The following is a 17,936-nucleotide window of genomic DNA, read 5'->3' on the forward strand; positions in this document are numbered from 1 at the left end:
GTATGTCAGTCTGGAGAAGGCGAGCTCTCTCTCACTGCCAAGGACCTGGAACATGTCACTGACACCACAGCCTGGCCGGTGTCACTTACCTGTAACCCCTGCACTCTGGGAGGCTGAGGCAGGAGGAGCGCCAGTGGGAGCAGAGCTCGGGCAGTTAGATCCGGTCTCAAACTAAGTACAAAGGGCTGGGGATGTGGCTCAGTGTGAAGGCCTGGGTCCAATTCCCAGTGGCCCCCCCAAAAGAGAGAGAAATAATTGGAAACTGCTGAGAGCATGGGAGGCTGAGGTAGGAGGGTGAGAAGTTCAAGACCAGCATAGGAAGTGTGTAAGAACACCCTGAACTATGTGCTGAGACTTTGTTTCAAAACAGAAAGAGAGAGACACAGACAGAGAATAAAAGAAAGCAATTGGAAACAAGCCAACAATTCTCAATTGTGAATTTCTTACAGATATCTTTCAACTTTTCCACTAATTCAACAAATAACCTAACAATGGGTTTTTAAAGTTGCTCTCGCTGGCACTTTTGCGTTCCTCACAATAAGAAGTCTCTCGTTTAATGAGATATTACCAACGCTTAGTCCTTCGCGTAATATGAACACTGCGGTTCTAGGCCTACATTACTGGAGTGGACAAGACAACTGAACCTTCCAAAACTGGCAACCATTATCAACACAGCAATACATTGCCTAATGAATTTATTATTCCTCTTGAACTTTTTATGACTTATTTGGTGTTTTGAATCTTTTATATGTAAACGTGAACTGGTCTGCGTAGACCTTAATGATCCCTTAATATCAGATCTTTTCCAAAGAAAACCTTTCCTCCGTTGTACCAAAGCACACATCTGCTATCTGCATTTAAAAGAAAGGCTTGGGTGGGCGTGGCTTGGGTGGGCGTGGCTTACGTGGGCGTGGCCAGCAGGCCTGGCAGGAACCCAGGGCTAGTTAGGGCTCATTTTTGTTCCTGCCACCCCCAGCAGCCTCTCTGAAGGTGCAGGCAAATGCTGGGTGGGTCTGGTGGCCAGTGGTGCCTGCACAGGCCAGGCCAGGGGGCGGGCGCTGTGCATCACGATCTCTACTGTCTCACTGTCCTCCTTTGACACCTATCACTTATAGGCAGAGAGGCGTGTTAGGCTCACAGGTTCCAGTGGCTTGTCCACGGCTGGCCCAGGGCGAACAGGAAGTGGGAGAGGAGGGACGCGCTGGGATGACCACGTGCCCTGAGGGGCTGACTGCTTCCTCCCAACTGCACCTGCGGACCAATCCACGGCCGCGCTCGGCCCCGCCCCCCGCAGGAGACTCTGGGGCGACACAGTAGATCTACCCCTGTTGCTATCTTTTGCTCCTTCCAACTAGGGTGAAAAAGAGGACAGACCTCATCGGAGCCTTCAAGCTGGACCCGGTTTACCTGAAGCACAGCCACCAGGACTCGGGTAAGGGGCACTCTCCTTTGCTGTCTCTTCCTGGCTTTGTTTTTAGCAATGGCAGAAAAGTTTGTCCTTCCAGGCTGTCCAGTAGGTGGCCACTGAGAACTGCCCAAGGCTGAAAAGTTAGGTTTCTAAGTTCCTTTAATCCATTTAGATGTAAGTGCCCAGCTCTGACTGGCAGCTGCCATCAGGGATCCTGCAGTCCGAGGGGCGGAAACAGGGGCTGCCACGCATACTCTTTAACAGCCACCGCCTCGCCTGAGGGCCACACCGGCCGGGCTCCTAGGGCGCTGCTCCTCATTCTCATGGTTTCTGCCAGGCTATTCCACAGGGCTGTGGACCTTTTTTTTTTTTTTTTTTTTCCCACTTATTTGATCATTTTAATACCAGAAATGCCAGACCAATGGACACGAAGGATGATCACAGCCATCTGCGCGCAGGGCCACACGGCCAGGCCCGGCCAGCATACATCTGACCTGTGATATTTTTAAAGCCCTGTTATGATGAGAACCTTAGGCCAGAAGGGACGATGGTATGGGACCAGCGCCGAGATAGGTGGTGAGGCTGGCTTGGAACCTGCCAGGCAGGGATGAGCCTGGCCATCTCCATTTCCTCCAGTGCTGCCAATTTTCTGCTGTTGGAGAACATGCCTGCTCTTTCCTGGGGGCCAGAGTGCAGGCATCGCTGATGTGGTGGGTCGGATTAGATGGCTCCTCCCAGCAGCAGGAGTGCAGGGCAGCTGCAGCTGGGCTCAGACACCACTGCCCAGGAAGCTGGGGTCACTGATGAGTCACTGTGTGTCCCTGTCCCCCATCTCCCTCCCCACAGGCAAGCCCACTCAGAGAACCTGCAGTCCCTAGCCAAGTTCTCCCCACGGTGATGGGGACAGCATGCTAGGCACAGGGCAGACAGAGTGGCCACCTGGCCTGACCACCTGGAAGATGAGGACTGGGGTGTGGTCTGCACCTTGGTCTAATGGCTTCTCTCTCCTCTCGTTCTCAGGTCTTATCACTGACTACAGGGTAAGTGGCTGCCCGTCTTGCTAGGCTGAAATCCGCCACATGGGCAGTGCTGGGGCCTCCCAGCTGACTGGGGGTGCCCCTTGCCCCACAAGCAGGTCCCCCCTGACCCATGAGTGGGGCTCTGGGGGCCGTGCGCAGCTCTGTCACCCTGCTACCTGCAGGGCCGGTCAGGGAGACCTGGCTGAGCCACAGTGCTGGTGGGGCCAGCGCTCCCCGGGCCCCAGTCCTGTGTGGCTGCCTGCCTACTGGACACTTCTCTCTACGTTGTGCTGGTCCCGGGCGGGTCCTGACAGGGTGGGGGCAGTGGCCAGAGGACGGCAGAGGCCCTAGGGAGCTTTGCCTAACATGCCTCTCACCTGCACGGTGGAAATACCAGGTTTCTACTTGGGAGACACCAGGTTGCCTGGGCCTGCTCTGGAAGGGCGCAGTGCTAGGAAACGTCAGCAAGACAAAAGCTCTGGGAGCAGGGACACTCAGGTGACTATTGAGGACCCTAGCTTGGACGGTCGTCACTGCTGCCCACCAGGCCCCGGCCCACCACCACTCTCCAGAGCCTCCATGGCTGTACGCTCCACGCTGCTGTCCTAGCAAGAGCAAGGCCTTTCCCCTGGGCTCCAAGGGTCCTCAGGCTCCTAGACATCCCTGCCTCTAGCCCAGCCTCTTCCCTGAGTGGGTGCTGCCGGCTCTGGAGGCTCCTCCCTTCGGGCTGCTGCAGCCCGCGGGTGGGGAGCCAGCCACGCCCCCGCCTCAATGCTGCCCCCTGAGGGCACGCGGGGAAGTGCAGGGCTACGGGACCTGAGGACAGAGACTAGCCCAGAGGTGGGTGTTCCCGAAACCAGGCCTTGCTCGGTGTCTGGCTGCGAACTGCACCTGAAGACTCACGGATAGCCTTGCTTCCCTCCAAGCCAGGGGGTGCGGGCCGAGGCAGCCACACTGACACCACTGCTGTGGTCAGCAGACAGAGGTCCCAGAGGGGTGCAGCCCCATGGAAGCAGAGCCTAGGGTCTGGGTCCCAATCTCACACCCCCACCCCCCGCCGGGCTCCCAGGCCATGAGGATGACGGGACTGAATGTCGCCCCACATGTTGGTGCCTTAGCAGGAGCAGGTTGGAGTGCGGTTCAAGCCTTTTCAGCTGTGGAGGGAAAGATACCAGGAAACAGATCAAGTGCGGGGTTGGAGAGGAAGCCGGCTCTGGACGTGGCCCTCACGGATGCGCTGTGTTCTGTTTCATTTCAGCACTGGCAGATCCCCCTGGGCCGGAGATTCCGCTCTTTGAAACTGTGGTTTGTCTTCAGAATGTATGGAGTCAAGGGCCTGCAGGCCCACATCCGCAAGGTGGGTGGGTGCGGGCTGCCTGCCTGCCCGCCCTCCCTCCCTCTCTCCCTCTTTCCTCCCTCTGCCCCTCCCTCCTTCCATCCCCCCTTTCTCCTCCTCATTCTCCATCTTGTGGTATTAATGATGGAACCCAGGGCCTCAGCACCGAGCTACCTCCGTAGCTCTTTTTATTTTAGCTTTTTTTGAATTTTGACACAGCATCTCGCTGAGTTGCCGAGCTGGCCTGGCTGGGCACAGACTTGTGACCCTCCTGCCTCAGCCTCCCGGTGCCCTGGAATCCACACATGTGTCCCTGCACTCCGCCTGCCTTCATTTTTTTATCTGAGTAATGTTACCGAGGTCGTGGGCCCTCAGAAGCGAACTCAGATGGCTGGAAAGGAAGTGCAGTCAGGGTCGCTTACTGCGGGGTGAGTTCTGAGCAGTGTGCAGTAGGTGCTTTTGTCGTCGTCATGGGAGCCTCACTGCATGAGCCTGCACGATGGGCAGTAGGGGACACGGCCCCGGGAACACGGCGCCCTGGGCTGTCCCTGCTCGTCGGGAACGTCAACACATGGCCTTCGATGACGTGGAGGTCTGCTAAAGGAAACAGACTGTAGCGTGGCTGCGGAGGGTGGAGGGTGTGGGTGGTCACACTGCTAGGGATCTCTGGGTCGCCTCCTCTGTAGATTATGAGCTCCACGGAGGGGGCCCAAGCCAGAATACTGTCTCGGTCGTTCTCCTGCCTCGTCTACCTGGCAAAAGTACAGGAGCGAGGCTCAAAAAGTAGTGGAAGCCCACGGTGGGTGCCTGGAAGCTACGTGATCATTTACACTGAGCTTATTTATTTGATTTAATTATTTTATATATTTGGTGCAGAGTCTCACCATGCGGCCCAGACTCATAGTGATCCTCCTGTTCTCAGCCGCTCCAGCGCTAGGATTACAGGTGTGCTCCGCCACGCCTGGACTCCATCACTGGCTCAGCGTGCCTGGGGTGCCAGGGACTGAACCAGTCCTGTGCTTGCCTACGCAGGCATTTAGTCTGCTGAGCTATCTCGCAGGCCCTTGCATTGAACTTATTACGTTAGAAGATACATTGCTAGGTGAAAATGCTTCGCCCATCGTTCTGGCCACTTTCTACCACAGTTCTGAAACCTTCTTTCCTGTGTCTTTATGACGTGGATCAAAAATAGAGTGAAAGTTGTTGCCCAAGCGCAGCCCCGAGGAAAGGCAGCTCGTGAAAAGGAGGCTGTGTCCTCACCTGCCATATCCATCAGATCTCACACCGTGGCTTGTGGCTGCTCTGCAAAGTCACGATGACCCATGAAACACCAAAGTTTGAACTGATTCAGGACCGTGGGGCGGCTAGGACCGCGGAGCTCAGGGCCTCCCAGAGCTGCTTCAGAGGAGCGAGGGCGGTGGGACAAGCGTGTTTGGTGCAAGGGGGAGGATTTCGAGAAGGGCTCATGGCAGTGTCTTTCACTGTAATTAATTTATAAATTTATAAATTTAAACATATGCCATATTTTTCAACCCACACGTCACATTTTCCTCCACAAAACGTGCCCAAGTGGTTGATATGGAGCTGGGGTGGGCCCATGCCTTCAAGCCACTGTCCCTCCACCCTACCTGGTGGTGCCAGTCGGGCTGGGTCTCTGCAGCCTCAGCCCCGTCCGATAAACAGTAACTCCAAGACAGCCAGCGGGCTTGCGCTGTCCTGGGTTCAGATGCAGCGCGCCTCTGAACAGAAACAGAGACACAGCCCTAAGCTTGAGGCCCTGGGGGAGCCTGCGTGCGCCCAGCTAGTGTCCCCGAGTTTGGGGGGTCTTTGGCGCCCTCTGGTGCTCTACCTCGGTATCGCTCATTTCCATGTCCGGGGTCAGGCCAGCCCTGGCCGGTGCTTGGGACCTTCTCCCGCACCTACCGGGTACCTGGTGTCAGCTCTGCACGGAGGCCGGAAGGAGAGGGCCGGAAGCGCACCCAGACCCAGGGAGCGCGGTCTCCACCGCCCTTGCGGCGTGTGTGTTCCACAAACGTCCAGAAGGTAAATGAGGAGCAAGGTGAGGGAGCTCAGTGCACACGGCCCAGGGTTCAAGTCCAGCCTTGTGAACAGTGGGTGTCCGATACCTCTCGAAAGTGCTCTAAAACTGCGAAGGCCGCTCTGGGGCTGGGCGCAGTGGCCCCTGAGCAGAAGCCACTGATGTTTCCCTGCGTGAATGTCGCTCAGGAGTGAGACCTGTGCTGTCTGCTAAGGTCTTCTGGGGGCTAAGTCCTGAGCGCAGGGCGACGAGAAACTCAGGGCGACTGCCCTTCTCTCCCCAGCATGTGCAGCTGGCCCACGAGTTCGAGGCCTTGGTGCTCCAGGACCGCCGCTTTGAGATCTGCGTGGAGGTCACTCTGGGGCTGGTCTGCTTCCGGCTCAAGGTACGTGCGCCTGTCGCAGCCTCCTTGCTTTCCTCGCTTTCTTTGCGTGAGACAGGAGCAGACACCGCTCCAGCCTCCACTCTTGGATGCTCCGCTAGCTGCCTGGGGGCTCTGTCTCCCCACTCCTGTCGCAGGGACCCTCTGCAGGACTGTGGCTGCCCACAGCTGGCCGACCTTGTGTCACCCTGGACCTGCAGCGTCAGCCCACCTGCACGCTCAGGTTAAAAAAGCCAACCTGCGGTTCTGCCCTGCGTCCCAGCAGGATCCAGACCGAGGGGCGAGGCAGACATAGGGGCGTTCTGCTGCCTGAGCCGCGTGTGCCTGGTGTCAGGCTGGCGTTGCTGGGACTGTCCACCTCGCTGCTGTGTTCTGCACGACCGACTAATGTCTCTCGTGGAAATAGAGCCAGAGAGGAGGACCCTGGGGCCACACTGAGACTGCAGTAGGGAGACAGAGTCTGTGACCCCACCTTCCTCAAAACTAAAAGGCAGGATCTCCCTGAGCTGCTCAGGCTGGTCTGGAACTTGCAGTCCCCCCATCCACGCACCGATTGCTGGGACTCCAGATGCCGTCACCCCAAAAGGCTAACAGGCTGTGAGTCAATTCCAGGCTTTTCCCCAAGGCCTCCTGGCTCAAAGGTGGGAATCAGGAGAAGCAGGCTGGGCTGTGTCACTGTCCTGATGTCGTTTCTCAGTGTGGCACTGCCCTCTGTGAACCACCTCCTTTCCCTTCCTTCTGCTCATGGGTCTTGGAGTTGAGTGGGGATGAGACCTAGGCGTGGAGCAGTTGGTCTCGGAGGTGCAAGGCGGAGATTCTATGCCGCATCCTATGCCGGCTGGAGGGGAGCTGGTGGAGGGCAGGGCTGGGCTGGTGCAGGGGCAGGGAGAGACCCGCGCGCCCAGCAGGGTGCAGGGCCAGTCCCATGGTGACCCTGTCGCCTGGAGGGGCCAGTCCCATCATCCATCAGTGCTAGTGTTGGTGTTGTGCTTTGCCCCGGTTTGCCTGCCCCCAGTGGCTGTCTCGTTTCTGTGGTCGGTTTTCTTGCAGGACTTCTGTAGTGTTGGTCAGATACAGCTCACTTTGCGTGCAGTTGTCACTGCGGCACTTCTGGTGCATCCGCAGGGCGGTGCAGCCATCCCCACCATCTGATTTCACAACATCTTCCCCACCCAGCGAGAACCCCATCCAGCCTTGTGCTGCTGCCTGGTCCGGGCCATCATACTCTGGTTCCAGAGCATTGTCCTCTGGACACGCGTATAAGCGGCCGCTTGTGGCTGCTCCTTTCCCTGGGCATGACGTCAGCAGGGTCAGGACCACAGCAGACCCCTCTGTGCCGGCTTTTGGCCTCGTGGTCCCGGCAGGAACCCAGGGCACCTCTGGGCTCACAAGCACTGTCCTTCGTGAACCCAGCGCTGCAAGCACATGCGCTTCTTCTGGGGGCTGGTAGCCATCTCCTGCCTCTGTGGTCCCCACGCCGTCTGCCCTTTCCCTCCCCCGCTCACAAGTCCGCCCATCGCTGACCTCCTCAGTGTCTCTTGGGCTCCTTATCACACGCGCAGGACACGGCTGCTGCCGCGGTGGTCCTGTGTCCCTGGCCCTGTGTGTCTGCTCAGCTTATTTCTGTCATCTTTGCTCTTCCATCTCAAGAATTAGAGGCTTTCTTGCCTCTAATTCATGGACATTCACTTGAACTTGGAAAGCAGTTTTCTCCTAAGTTGCTGATGTTTATTAAATATCATTATATAAATTTCAGATGTGTGCTCTTGGGTGAATCCTCTCAGTAAAACTCCACAGCCCTGGGACCATAGATTCTTCACTTTTTGTTTAGTTTGTTGTCTTTATTTTTTTCTCACATTGCCTAAGGGACAATGTGCCCCTTTTAGTTGCATTTTTAACTAATTTTACTGGTTCACTTTAGATACACACCATGGCCCCATCCCTCCTAGCAAGTCAGTACCTGCACATGCTAGAACTTCATTCCCTTTCTCTCCCATTCCACTCTCCCATTTTCAGCTCCTAGTCCTCTTTGTATTTTTTAAAATGCATTTAGTACATGGTCTACAGGGTCTCACTATACAGTTTGGACTTGTAGTGATCCTCCTGTTTTCAGCCTCCCAAATGCTGGGATTACAGGTGTTTGCCACCACGCACAGTCTCTATTACTGTCTCAGCAACTCTGGGGACAGGGCCAACATGCCATCATGCCGGGGATTGGATCCTGGAAAGTTTTTTTAATTTTATTTTATTTTTATTTTTGTACCAGAGATCGAGCTCAGGACCTTACACTTGCCAGGCAGGTGCTTGTGCCGCTGAGCTAGCTCCCCAGCCCTCTCTCCCTATTTACAAAGGCTTTGTTTCCATTTTTCCCTCTTCTCTTATTTTTTTTCTTTTCCCTTATTTCCTTTCCTCTTCTCCTTTCCTAGTTGTCTTCTTATTTGAAAATATCTAATACACATTTTGATCTTTATTTTTACTTTCAGTTTCTCATAACAGAGAGATAGTGCGGTATTGACACATGTGCGTGATTTATTTTACGTAAGAATACAGTCTCAAGACATATCTCAAGTGTATCCTTCTTTATGGCTGAATAGTGTTCTATGGTGTTAAAAATACGTCTTCTTTGTTCGCCCAGTGATGGACATTTGGGCTGTTTAGCTATTACAGACTCTGCTCGTATAAAAATGGGTATGCCCATAACACTCTGATATATGGCCTTTTTAATTCTTTAGGGAGGATATGGAGAATGAAAATAATTGAGTAAAATTGAGCTTTTGGTTTTTGTGTTTTGAAGAATCTCCACACTGATTCCCACAGTCATTGTCCCAGTCTACATTCCTTCCAATAGTGGAAAGGGTTCTTTTTCTTCTGTGGTCCTGCCAGCATTTGTTATTGGTTTATTTCTTGATATTGCCATTCATTCTGGAGCGAGATGGAATCTCAGTGTTGTTTTAATTTACATTTCCTTTTTTTTGTGGCCAGCTCAGCCTACGCTGGGGGCATGGCTGGCACGGCATGTGGTGTCGGGGATCAAACCTAGGTCCCTGCGCTTGCCTACACTTGCCTAAGCAGTCACTTTAGTCTGCTGAACTATCTCACTGGGCCCCCTAATTTTCATTTTTTGAATGACCAGTGATGTTGAATATTTTGTCAGGTATTTATTTGCCATATACATTTTGTCATCTGAGAAGTGCCTGTTCATCTGAGAGGTCCAATTTGGATTAGGTTTTTGTTTGGGGGTATGATTTTTGTTCTTTATATTTATTTTTTGAGGAACAGTTAGAAAAAATGTTTCCCATTTTGTAAACTGTCTTTCATTATGTTGGTGATTTCTTCTACTGAGCAAAAGCATTTCAATAAGAAGAGATTCCACTTGATTCTTTATAATAGTCCCCGTATAACCGGGGATTTGTTCATAAAGTCTTTGCCCACATCTGTATTTTCAAGAGCTCTACCTGTTTTCTCTTCCAGAAGATTGAGTGTTTCTGTCTTAATAGTTAGATTTTGGTCCATTGTTATTTTAGTTTAGTGCATGGTGAGAAACATGGGTCTAATTTTAGTCTTTGGCACGGTGGACAGCCAGTTTTTCCCAGCACCATTTCTTCCAGTGAAGGGATTTGACCCTTTTAAGGACAAGGTGGCTGGCTGTGTTTGGAGTGTTTCTGCATCTTCTAATCTGCTCCATTAGTGCTCAGGTCTGTTCTTTATGCAAGCACTGTGCTGTTTTTATCACAGGAGCTTTGTAATATAATTTCAAGTCTGAATGGTGATGCCCTCGGGTTTCCTTTGTTGCTCAGGATTGCTTTTGCTATTCTAGGTCTCTTAAGATTTCAGCTGAATTTTAGGATTGCTTCCTCTAATTCTGTAACATATACGGTTGGAATTGTGATTGAAATTGCACTAAATCTGTCTAACAGTTCAGAAGCATAGTCATTTTCACTATATTGGCTCCTCCTACCCAAGAGCAAGGGCTGTCTCTCCCTTTTCGGACATCTGTTTCAATCTCCCTTTTCACAGTACTGCAGTTTTCGATATAGAGGTCTTTTACATCCTTTGTTAAGATTCATTCCTCAGTATTTCATGGTTTTGGATACTATTGTGGAAGGTGTTTCTCAGTGAGTTTGTTGTTTGTATACAGGAAGGCTGTTGACTTTTGTATATTGAGTTTGTATCCAGCTGTGCTCCTGAATTTCCTTATTAAGTCTAGCAGATTTTTAGTGGAGCTTTTGGGGTTCTTCTGTGTAGAATATCATGTCATCTGCAAAGAATGATAATTTAGCTTCTTCCTTTCCTTTTGTTATTGCTTTTATTTTTTTCACTTTCTAATCGCTCTGGCTAAACTTTCCAGGACTATATTGAATAAGAGTAGAGATGGTGGACATGCTTGTTTTGCTCCTGATTTTAGAATCAAAATTTTGTTTTTGTCCACTTACTATAATGTTGGCAGTTGGTTTGTATAGATGGCTTTCATTAGATTGAGATAAAAGACCATCTATTCCAATTTTCTGTAGGATTTCTGTTATGAATGGGTACTGAAGTTTGTCAAAAGCTTTTTCTATCTCTCTCGAGATGATAACATTTTTGTCCTTGGCTCTATTAATATGGTGTATTATACTTACTGACTTAGGTATGTTGAACCATCCCTGTATCCCTGGGATGAATCCCTCTTGGTCATGGTATATAATCTTGATGATTTGCTTGATACTATTTGCCAGTATCTTATTGAGGATTTTTGCAGCTATGTTCATTAAAGAGATTAGCCTGTAGTCCTCTTTCTTAGCTGAGTCCTTCTTCAGTCTTGAAATCAGGGTAATGCTTTATTCCAGAAATGAAGTTGGGAGTATTTGCTTCCATTTCAATTTTATTAAATAGTTTAAGAGGTAGTTGTGTTAGGTCTTCTCTGCACTTATGTAGAATTCAGCAATGAATCCATCAGGCCAGCATTTTCTTTGTTGGTAGGTTTTCAATTACATACTTGATTTCTTTGACTGATACTGGTTTATTTAGGATTTTTAACATCTTCTTTGTTTAGTGCTGGTAATTTGTATGAATCTCGGAATCTGTCCATTTCTTCTGCATTTTTCCATTTTATTAGATTGCAAGTTTTCAAAGTAGGTGTAGATGATCTTCTGGATTTCTGCAAGGTCTGTTGTGATTTCACCCTTTTCATTCCTCATTTCATGGGTTTGAATCTTTTCTATCCTTTCTGTTTTATGTTGTTTCTACCCTTATTGCTTATATTATTGGATAAGGCTTTGGTCATTTTATTTAGTCTTTCAAAGAGCCAACTCCTTGATTCATTGATTTTTTTGGTATTGTTTTCTTAGTTTCCAGTGCATTAATTTGTGCTCTGATCTCCATTATTTTCTCCCGTATATGAGTCTTTGGCTTAGGCTGATCTTTTCTAGAAGTTTGAGGTTCAGCATTAATTTGTTTCTTTGTGCTTGCTCTGTTTTTCTGATGTTGGTATTTACTGCTATAAACCTCCCTTTTCAGAATGTTTCATTGTGTCTCATAAGTTCCAGCATGTTATATTGTCATTATCATTTAATTGTAGAAGCTGTATAATTTCTTATTTAATTTCATCTGTGACCCGTTGGTTGTTTGGGAGGATGCTAGTTAATTTCCATGTGTTCATGAAGTTCTTATAACCACTAGTTTCCAACTTTATTTTAGTGTGGTCTCTTGCCATTTATTTCAAATTTCATTGCATTGTGTTCTGATAACATGCATGGGATGATTTCAGCTCCTTGGCATTGCCTTAAGCATGTTTGATGAGTGAGTCGGTGATCTATTTTAAAGCACATCCCATGTGCATCAAAGATGAATGTGTATTTTGATGTTTGGTTCAGTTCTAATATTTCATTGTTGAATTTTTGTCTAGTTGATCTGTCTTCTTGTGACAGTGGGGTATTGAGTTCCCCCAATACAATTGTATTAGCACTTATTTGATTTTTCATGTCTGTTAATATTTGCTTTATGTAGTTGTATTCACTGGTATTTGTTGCATATATGTTTATGGTTTTCATCTCTTACTCTTGGATTGTTCCCTTTATAAGGATGTCGTGACCTTCTTTGTTTCTCTTAATAATTCTTGGTTTGAAGCTGAGATTGGCTGAGAAAAGGATTGCTACCTCTGCTTTTTTCTGAGGTGCTGGGGTGTGTAGTATTGTTTTCCATCCTTTGAATTTCAGCCTATGAATTTCCTTATGAGTTAAATGTGTTTCTTGTAAACAGCATATTATTGGATTTTGCTTCCTGATCCACTGTGTCAATCTATTTCTTTTAATTGGTGAATTGAGTCCACTTACATTGATGGTTATAATTCAGATGTATTGACTTGCGATTGACATGTTATTTACCTGCTGTTGTTTACTCCTTTTTCTCCTGTGCTTTGCCTTATTTTGTGGGTTCCTTCTGTTCTCATTCGTGGAGTTCTGATCATCTTAATCTCTCTCTAGAGCATCTTTTAGAAGTCTGTGTAGGGTTGGCTTTTTCGTTATGAAATTCTTTAGTTGTTCTTTGTCATAGAAGTATTTCACTTCTCCATCAAACTTGAAAGAGAGTTTTGCAGGGTATAGTAGTGTGGGCTGGAATTTGTTTTCATAGAGGACTTGAAGTACTCTGCTCCGTGCTTTTCTTGCCTTCATGGTTTGTGAAGAGAAGTCACCCATAATTCTGATGGGTTTTCCTTTGAATGTGATCTGCTTCTTTTCTCTAGCGGTTTTCAGTATATTATTCTTGTGCTGAATTTCTGGGATCTTGACTATTATATGTCTTGGTGTGTTTTTAATTGGGTTGAAGTTATTTGGCATTCTATATGCTTCAGTTACCTGAATGTTAGATTGTTTCCTCATATTTGGGAAGTTTTCTGTTATTACTTCTGCCCATATTCTTTTGATATCATTTGTATTGACTCCTTCTTTGTCATTAATGCCTATTAGTCTCATATGGTTCATATTTGCATCATCTTGCAGGTGATGAATTATTTTTTCCCTCATCCTAGTTGTTTTTAAGAGATCTTTTCTTACCTTTTCACTAGCTGCACCAGCATCTTCAAGATCTGAAACTCTATCTTCACTTGCACTAAAATGGTTTTGCAGGCTTGTGATTGAGATTTTAATTTCCTCTATATCTTTTTGACTCTGCTTCATGTGATCTATTTCTTTCGTATAGTGCTCATTCAAGGATTGCATCGTTTCTCTAATCTTCTCTATTTTTTTTATTAGTATCTTCTTGAGAAGAAGTTATTAATTCTTTCACTATAGTTATCCTTTCCTTTTTTACTTCAGAGATTGTTTCTGATCTGATTTCCTCTATATGTTTCTGCAGTTGAGTCTTTACTTCAGATGATATTAATTCAGAGATTTCTTTTTTTGTATTTCAGAGGTTATTTCTGATCTGAGTTCCTCTATACCTTTCTGCTGTTGTTTCTTTACTTCAGATGCTGTTGATTCAGACATTTCAGCTGTGTGGTTCCCAATTTCTTCTGTGCTAGTGTCCTCTGCACTTGTTCTGGGTGGGCTCGGGGTCTGAGATTGCATTTTGCTCCTTCTCTTTATCATTTTGTAGAGCACTGTCCCCTGACCTTTGGTGTAGAGCTTTGGTGCAGTTATAACCTTACCACCTACTGAAATTCTTACACAAGAGACATTATACGATTAAAGCAGTTATAGTTTTGTATTTACATAACTACAATAAGGAACATTAATGATGGGTAATGATACTTAGCAGTTGACAAACTTTTGTAACTAATGGCTTTGTAATTTAGACAGTAAGAGCAATCATATCTGTATAGCTAAGCAGATATTAAATTGGGAATTTGTATTTAAGTTATTTCTGCTAACTTCTGTCTCATTGCCTCCCCTTGATGTACCTGGTGTTTTCCAGATGACTAGTTCACCCCAGTTACCTTTTGCTTCTTCTCTCAGTCAAGAGAGAAAGAGGGAGGATGCTCTCATAGATCTGGGTCTAGCAGTGTCTCAGCTTGCTGGGTGCAGATCTATGCAGTTTTAATTCATCCAGTTGTGCCTGGCTTGGGTCTGGTTACTGTGCTCAGCTTCTTCCTGCTGCAGCCTTTGAAAGTGAACCTGCTGTGCCCCTCTGGCAAGATATTCTGCTCCTGGATTAGCCAGGTGGTTTTGGCCCCTAGCCTTTCTGCAGGGACGTCAGCTGCAGGGTTTCACTCCAGGCCTGTATGCTAGGCCTGGGCTGGGTGTGGAGGGGTCCAGAGAGCAGGTCAGAAGGACTCACTCACAAGTGGGCCTGGGCTGGATCCCGAGGGATCCCACAGGCAAAGGGAAGCGTGGAAGTTCTCCCACACATGCTGGGCCTGGGCTTCGGCTGGGTCTGGAGGGGTCCCAAGAGAGTGTGGCAGAATTCTCACTCACATGCCTGGCCTGGGCTGGTTCTTCAGGGGTTCAGAGGGGTCCCAAGAGCACAGCTGAAGGTCTCACTCACATAACAGGCTTGGGCTGGGTCTGGAGGGACTCAGCGGGCGCAGGAGAGCGTGGAAGCTCTCACACATTTGCCGGGCTTGGGCCTGGGCCTGGGCTGAGTCTGGAGGGGTCCTCAGAGTGTGGCAGAAGTTCTCTCAGTTTTGGCTTGAAGTTCACTTTGTCTTCAAATAGAATAGCACCCCTGCTTTTTTTTCCAGGCTCCTGTTACAAGAAGTATTATTTTTTATTCTTTGGCTTCTGTCTATGAGTTTCTTCTTGAGAAAAATGTTTTTCTTGTATACAGCCTATTTCTGGATCTTGTTTCTTGATGCATTCTGCCAGTCTGTCTGTTTTGATTGGAGAATTGAGGCCATTTACATTGATGTTTGTAACTGGTATATGTCCTTGTCATATTATTTTCTTGTTGTTGGTTCCCTATCTTTCCCCTCTGTCTAACTGCTTACCTTACTTGATGGTTTCTTTCTCTTGGAGTTCTTGGAATTGTGGTCTTCATCATCTCTTTCTAAAATATTCTTCAGAACATTTTGGAGAGATGGTTTGTTGTTCATGAATTTCTTTATTTGTTTTTGTCATGGAAGTATTTTATTTCTCCATCGATGTTGAAAGATAGCTTTGCAAGGCGTATCACTTTGGGTTAGAGAGTATTTTCTTTTAGGACTATAGACTCCAAACACTCCATAACTTAAAGGTTTGCTGTGAGAAGTCTGATGTGATTCTGATGGGCTTTTCTTTATAGGTGATTTTCTCTTTCTTTCTTTCTTTCTTTCTTTCTTTCTTTCTTTCTTTCTTTCTTTTTTTTTTTTTTTGGTAGTACCTGGGATCAAAGTCAGGACCTTGCACTTGCCGGGCAAGCACTTATTCCACTATAGGTGATTGTCTTTAACAGCTTTAAATATTCTATTGTGCTTATTATATGCTTTGATAAAGATTTATTTTGTTCATGGCTAGTTAGGGCCTCTTCCACGCATTGGAGGTTTGCCACCACTGGCTCTGTGAACAGGTTTGCATGGTTTGCCTGGTGCTCGCGCTGCCCCGACCTCCTTGTGGGCTTGGCGCTTTTCTTCTTTACCTTGCTTTGCAGCTGCTGGTGGACTTTTCGTGCTCTCTCACTGTTTTGAAGAAATCTTTCTTTCTGTGATTGCTGTCAATACCATTTCTAAATCTGATATTCTTTCCTCACCTTAGTTCAGTCCACTGTGTATACTTTCAGTGGAAGTTGTCATCTCTTGGATGTCCATGTGAACTGGTTTTGTGGATTTGTGTGTTTTGTCTGTGGGGCACTCATGGTTTCTGTCATTTTATAAGTTCCCTTTTCTCTGTGTCTACTCTCGATTCACCGAGCAAGGCCTTCATTTTGGTCCTCGTCTCTTTCTTACTTGAGAGATCATATCGGTCTGACTTTCTCTGTAGCCTCACTGTTCTGCATCTTTCCTTCTGCGGGTACCATTTCAGAACACTTGGGTGCATGGCTCCTGATTTCCTCTGTCTTGGCCCTTGGACTTTTCCTGGGTTGACTGGTGGTCTGCGATTGCATTTTGCTTCTGCATCTTATTCTTTTCTATTGTGTAAGTCTCTTTCTGTGTTGATGCTTTTAAATTTCCTGTGGTAGACAGCTGTACCACCGTACGGAGGCTTCCGGGCCATGTGTGGTCCTCAGAGACATCTGTAGCTGGCCCTTGGCCTTTGTGTCGGTCCCACGATCTCAGTTTATTAGGGTTGGTAGTTGCAGTTTGCCTTAGTACCCAGGTCTTTGGTATTGGGCCCTGGTAATGTTTTTCACCCTAGTGTTGTTATACTAAGGAGAACAACTGATTGCAGCAGGTGTGACATCTTGGCTAATGTGGCACGACTAGCAACAGCAACAGTTTCAAGCACGATCTAGAAACTGACACATTCTGCTGAGTATTAACTTTGGTGGGTTGGACCACAGGTGTAAGATCTACAATTATAGAACAACACCCGACATAAACCAGGAGCTTGCGTACACTGAGTTTGCCCCAGTGAAGTTCTTTTACCACATGGTGTGGGGAGGGTTTAAGAGACATAGGGAACAAAACAGAGAAACAAATGAAAAGAACTATAGTAGGAGCGAGGCTGAAGGTGAAGGGTGACCACTCAGGCTTTGGGAAGTTAGAGATGAGAACAGGAGAGAAAGAATGGAAAGCAAAAGAATATCGAAGTGAACCAGAAAGACTAGAGACATTGCACACTCACAGGAAAATACGAAAATATCCAGAAAAATAGTTGAGGTGTAAGAGGAAAAGACAAAACAAGACAAAACAAACAATATAAGTAAAAATCTAGACACTCCCCTGGAAAGCCAGACAGGAAGTAGAAAATGAAACAAAAGAAGAAAAACAAAACAAAACAGAGCAGAACAAAAATTCCTCTGGCTCCACGGTTCTGTGATAGCATTCAAGTCGGGATCCAGATCTGAGGGGCCGGCCAAATAGCTCAGCAGATTAAAGCACCTGCAAGCAGGTGCAGGGGCCGGGGATTGCCGTGCTGGCCCCACCTCAGGGCACCCTGAGAGGGCAATTGAGACTGGGCGTGGTGGCACACGGCTGTTATCCCAGCTCTTGGGAGGCTCTAAACAGGCAGATCACTACGAGTCTGATCTAGTAGTGGGACCCTGAACACCCTGTAGACCCGTCCCTAAAATACAGAAAAAAAAAAAATAAATAAATAAAAGGCTCCAGATCTGGCCCAGAAGCCCCACCGAGTCTCCAGTGGGATTTGTGCTGGGTACAGTGCAGATCCTGGCCTCTGGGCGCGGAGGCTCGTGCCCGAGTGTTCAGCCAGCGGCTGTCTCTGTGCCCTCCACGGCCCACCCAGTTCTTCACCCTGCTTGCATCTGCATCTCTCCCTGTTGCTGTGTTGCCCAAGACAGAGACAGCTTGAGCGTGCTCTCAGTAAATGCAGGCAGTTGGCTTCTTCAGCCCTGGCGTGGCCCCTGCCCCACTCGTGGGGACACCTCCCTGTCCATCCCTCTCTCCTCTCAGGCTTCTGGTCAAGGCCCAGCGGAGTGCTGGTAGCCAGCTCACTGGCCCTGCCGCTGTGGAGTTAGCCCCAGGCTGCTCTGCCTGAGTCTTCTCTCTGCTCTAGCAGGGGGAATGCTGGTGTCCTAAGGCAGCCCAGGGGGGCTTGGATCCCCCAGTCTCCATCCCTTCCTCATCAGGGCAGGAAGGATCCTGCTGTTCTGCTTACTGCCTTCAGCACTGCTGTGGTCTGTCCCTAGAGGTGCTTGACTAAAAAAAAAAAAAAAAAAAAAGAACAGAACAGTGATTGGGGGGG

At 48.2% G+C, this 17,936-nt stretch overlaps 1 protein-coding gene across 1 annotated transcript in view; it reads left to right on the plus strand.

Annotated features, from left to right (window-relative positions):
• Ddc (dopa decarboxylase) overlaps window positions 1–17,936 on the plus strand; it is a 65,813-nt gene that overhangs the window by 43,856 nt on the left and 4,021 nt on the right. The window contains exons 10-13 of the mRNA XM_004630526.2: window positions 1,356–1,432; window positions 2,429–2,448; window positions 3,686–3,784; window positions 6,085–6,186. Coding sequence (XP_004630583.1) covers window positions 1,356–1,432; window positions 2,429–2,448; window positions 3,686–3,784; window positions 6,085–6,186 — 298 coding nt within the window. The remainder of the gene's footprint in view (window positions 1–1,355; window positions 1,433–2,428; window positions 2,449–3,685; window positions 3,785–6,084; window positions 6,187–17,936) is intronic.

This window comes from Octodon degus, unplaced genomic scaffold (assembly GCF_000260255.1).
Source record: "Octodon degus isolate 3935 unplaced genomic scaffold, OctDeg1.0 scaffold00035, whole genome shotgun sequence".
In the NCBI taxonomy this organism is placed as follows: Eukaryota; Metazoa; Chordata; class Mammalia; order Rodentia; family Octodontidae; genus Octodon; species Octodon degus.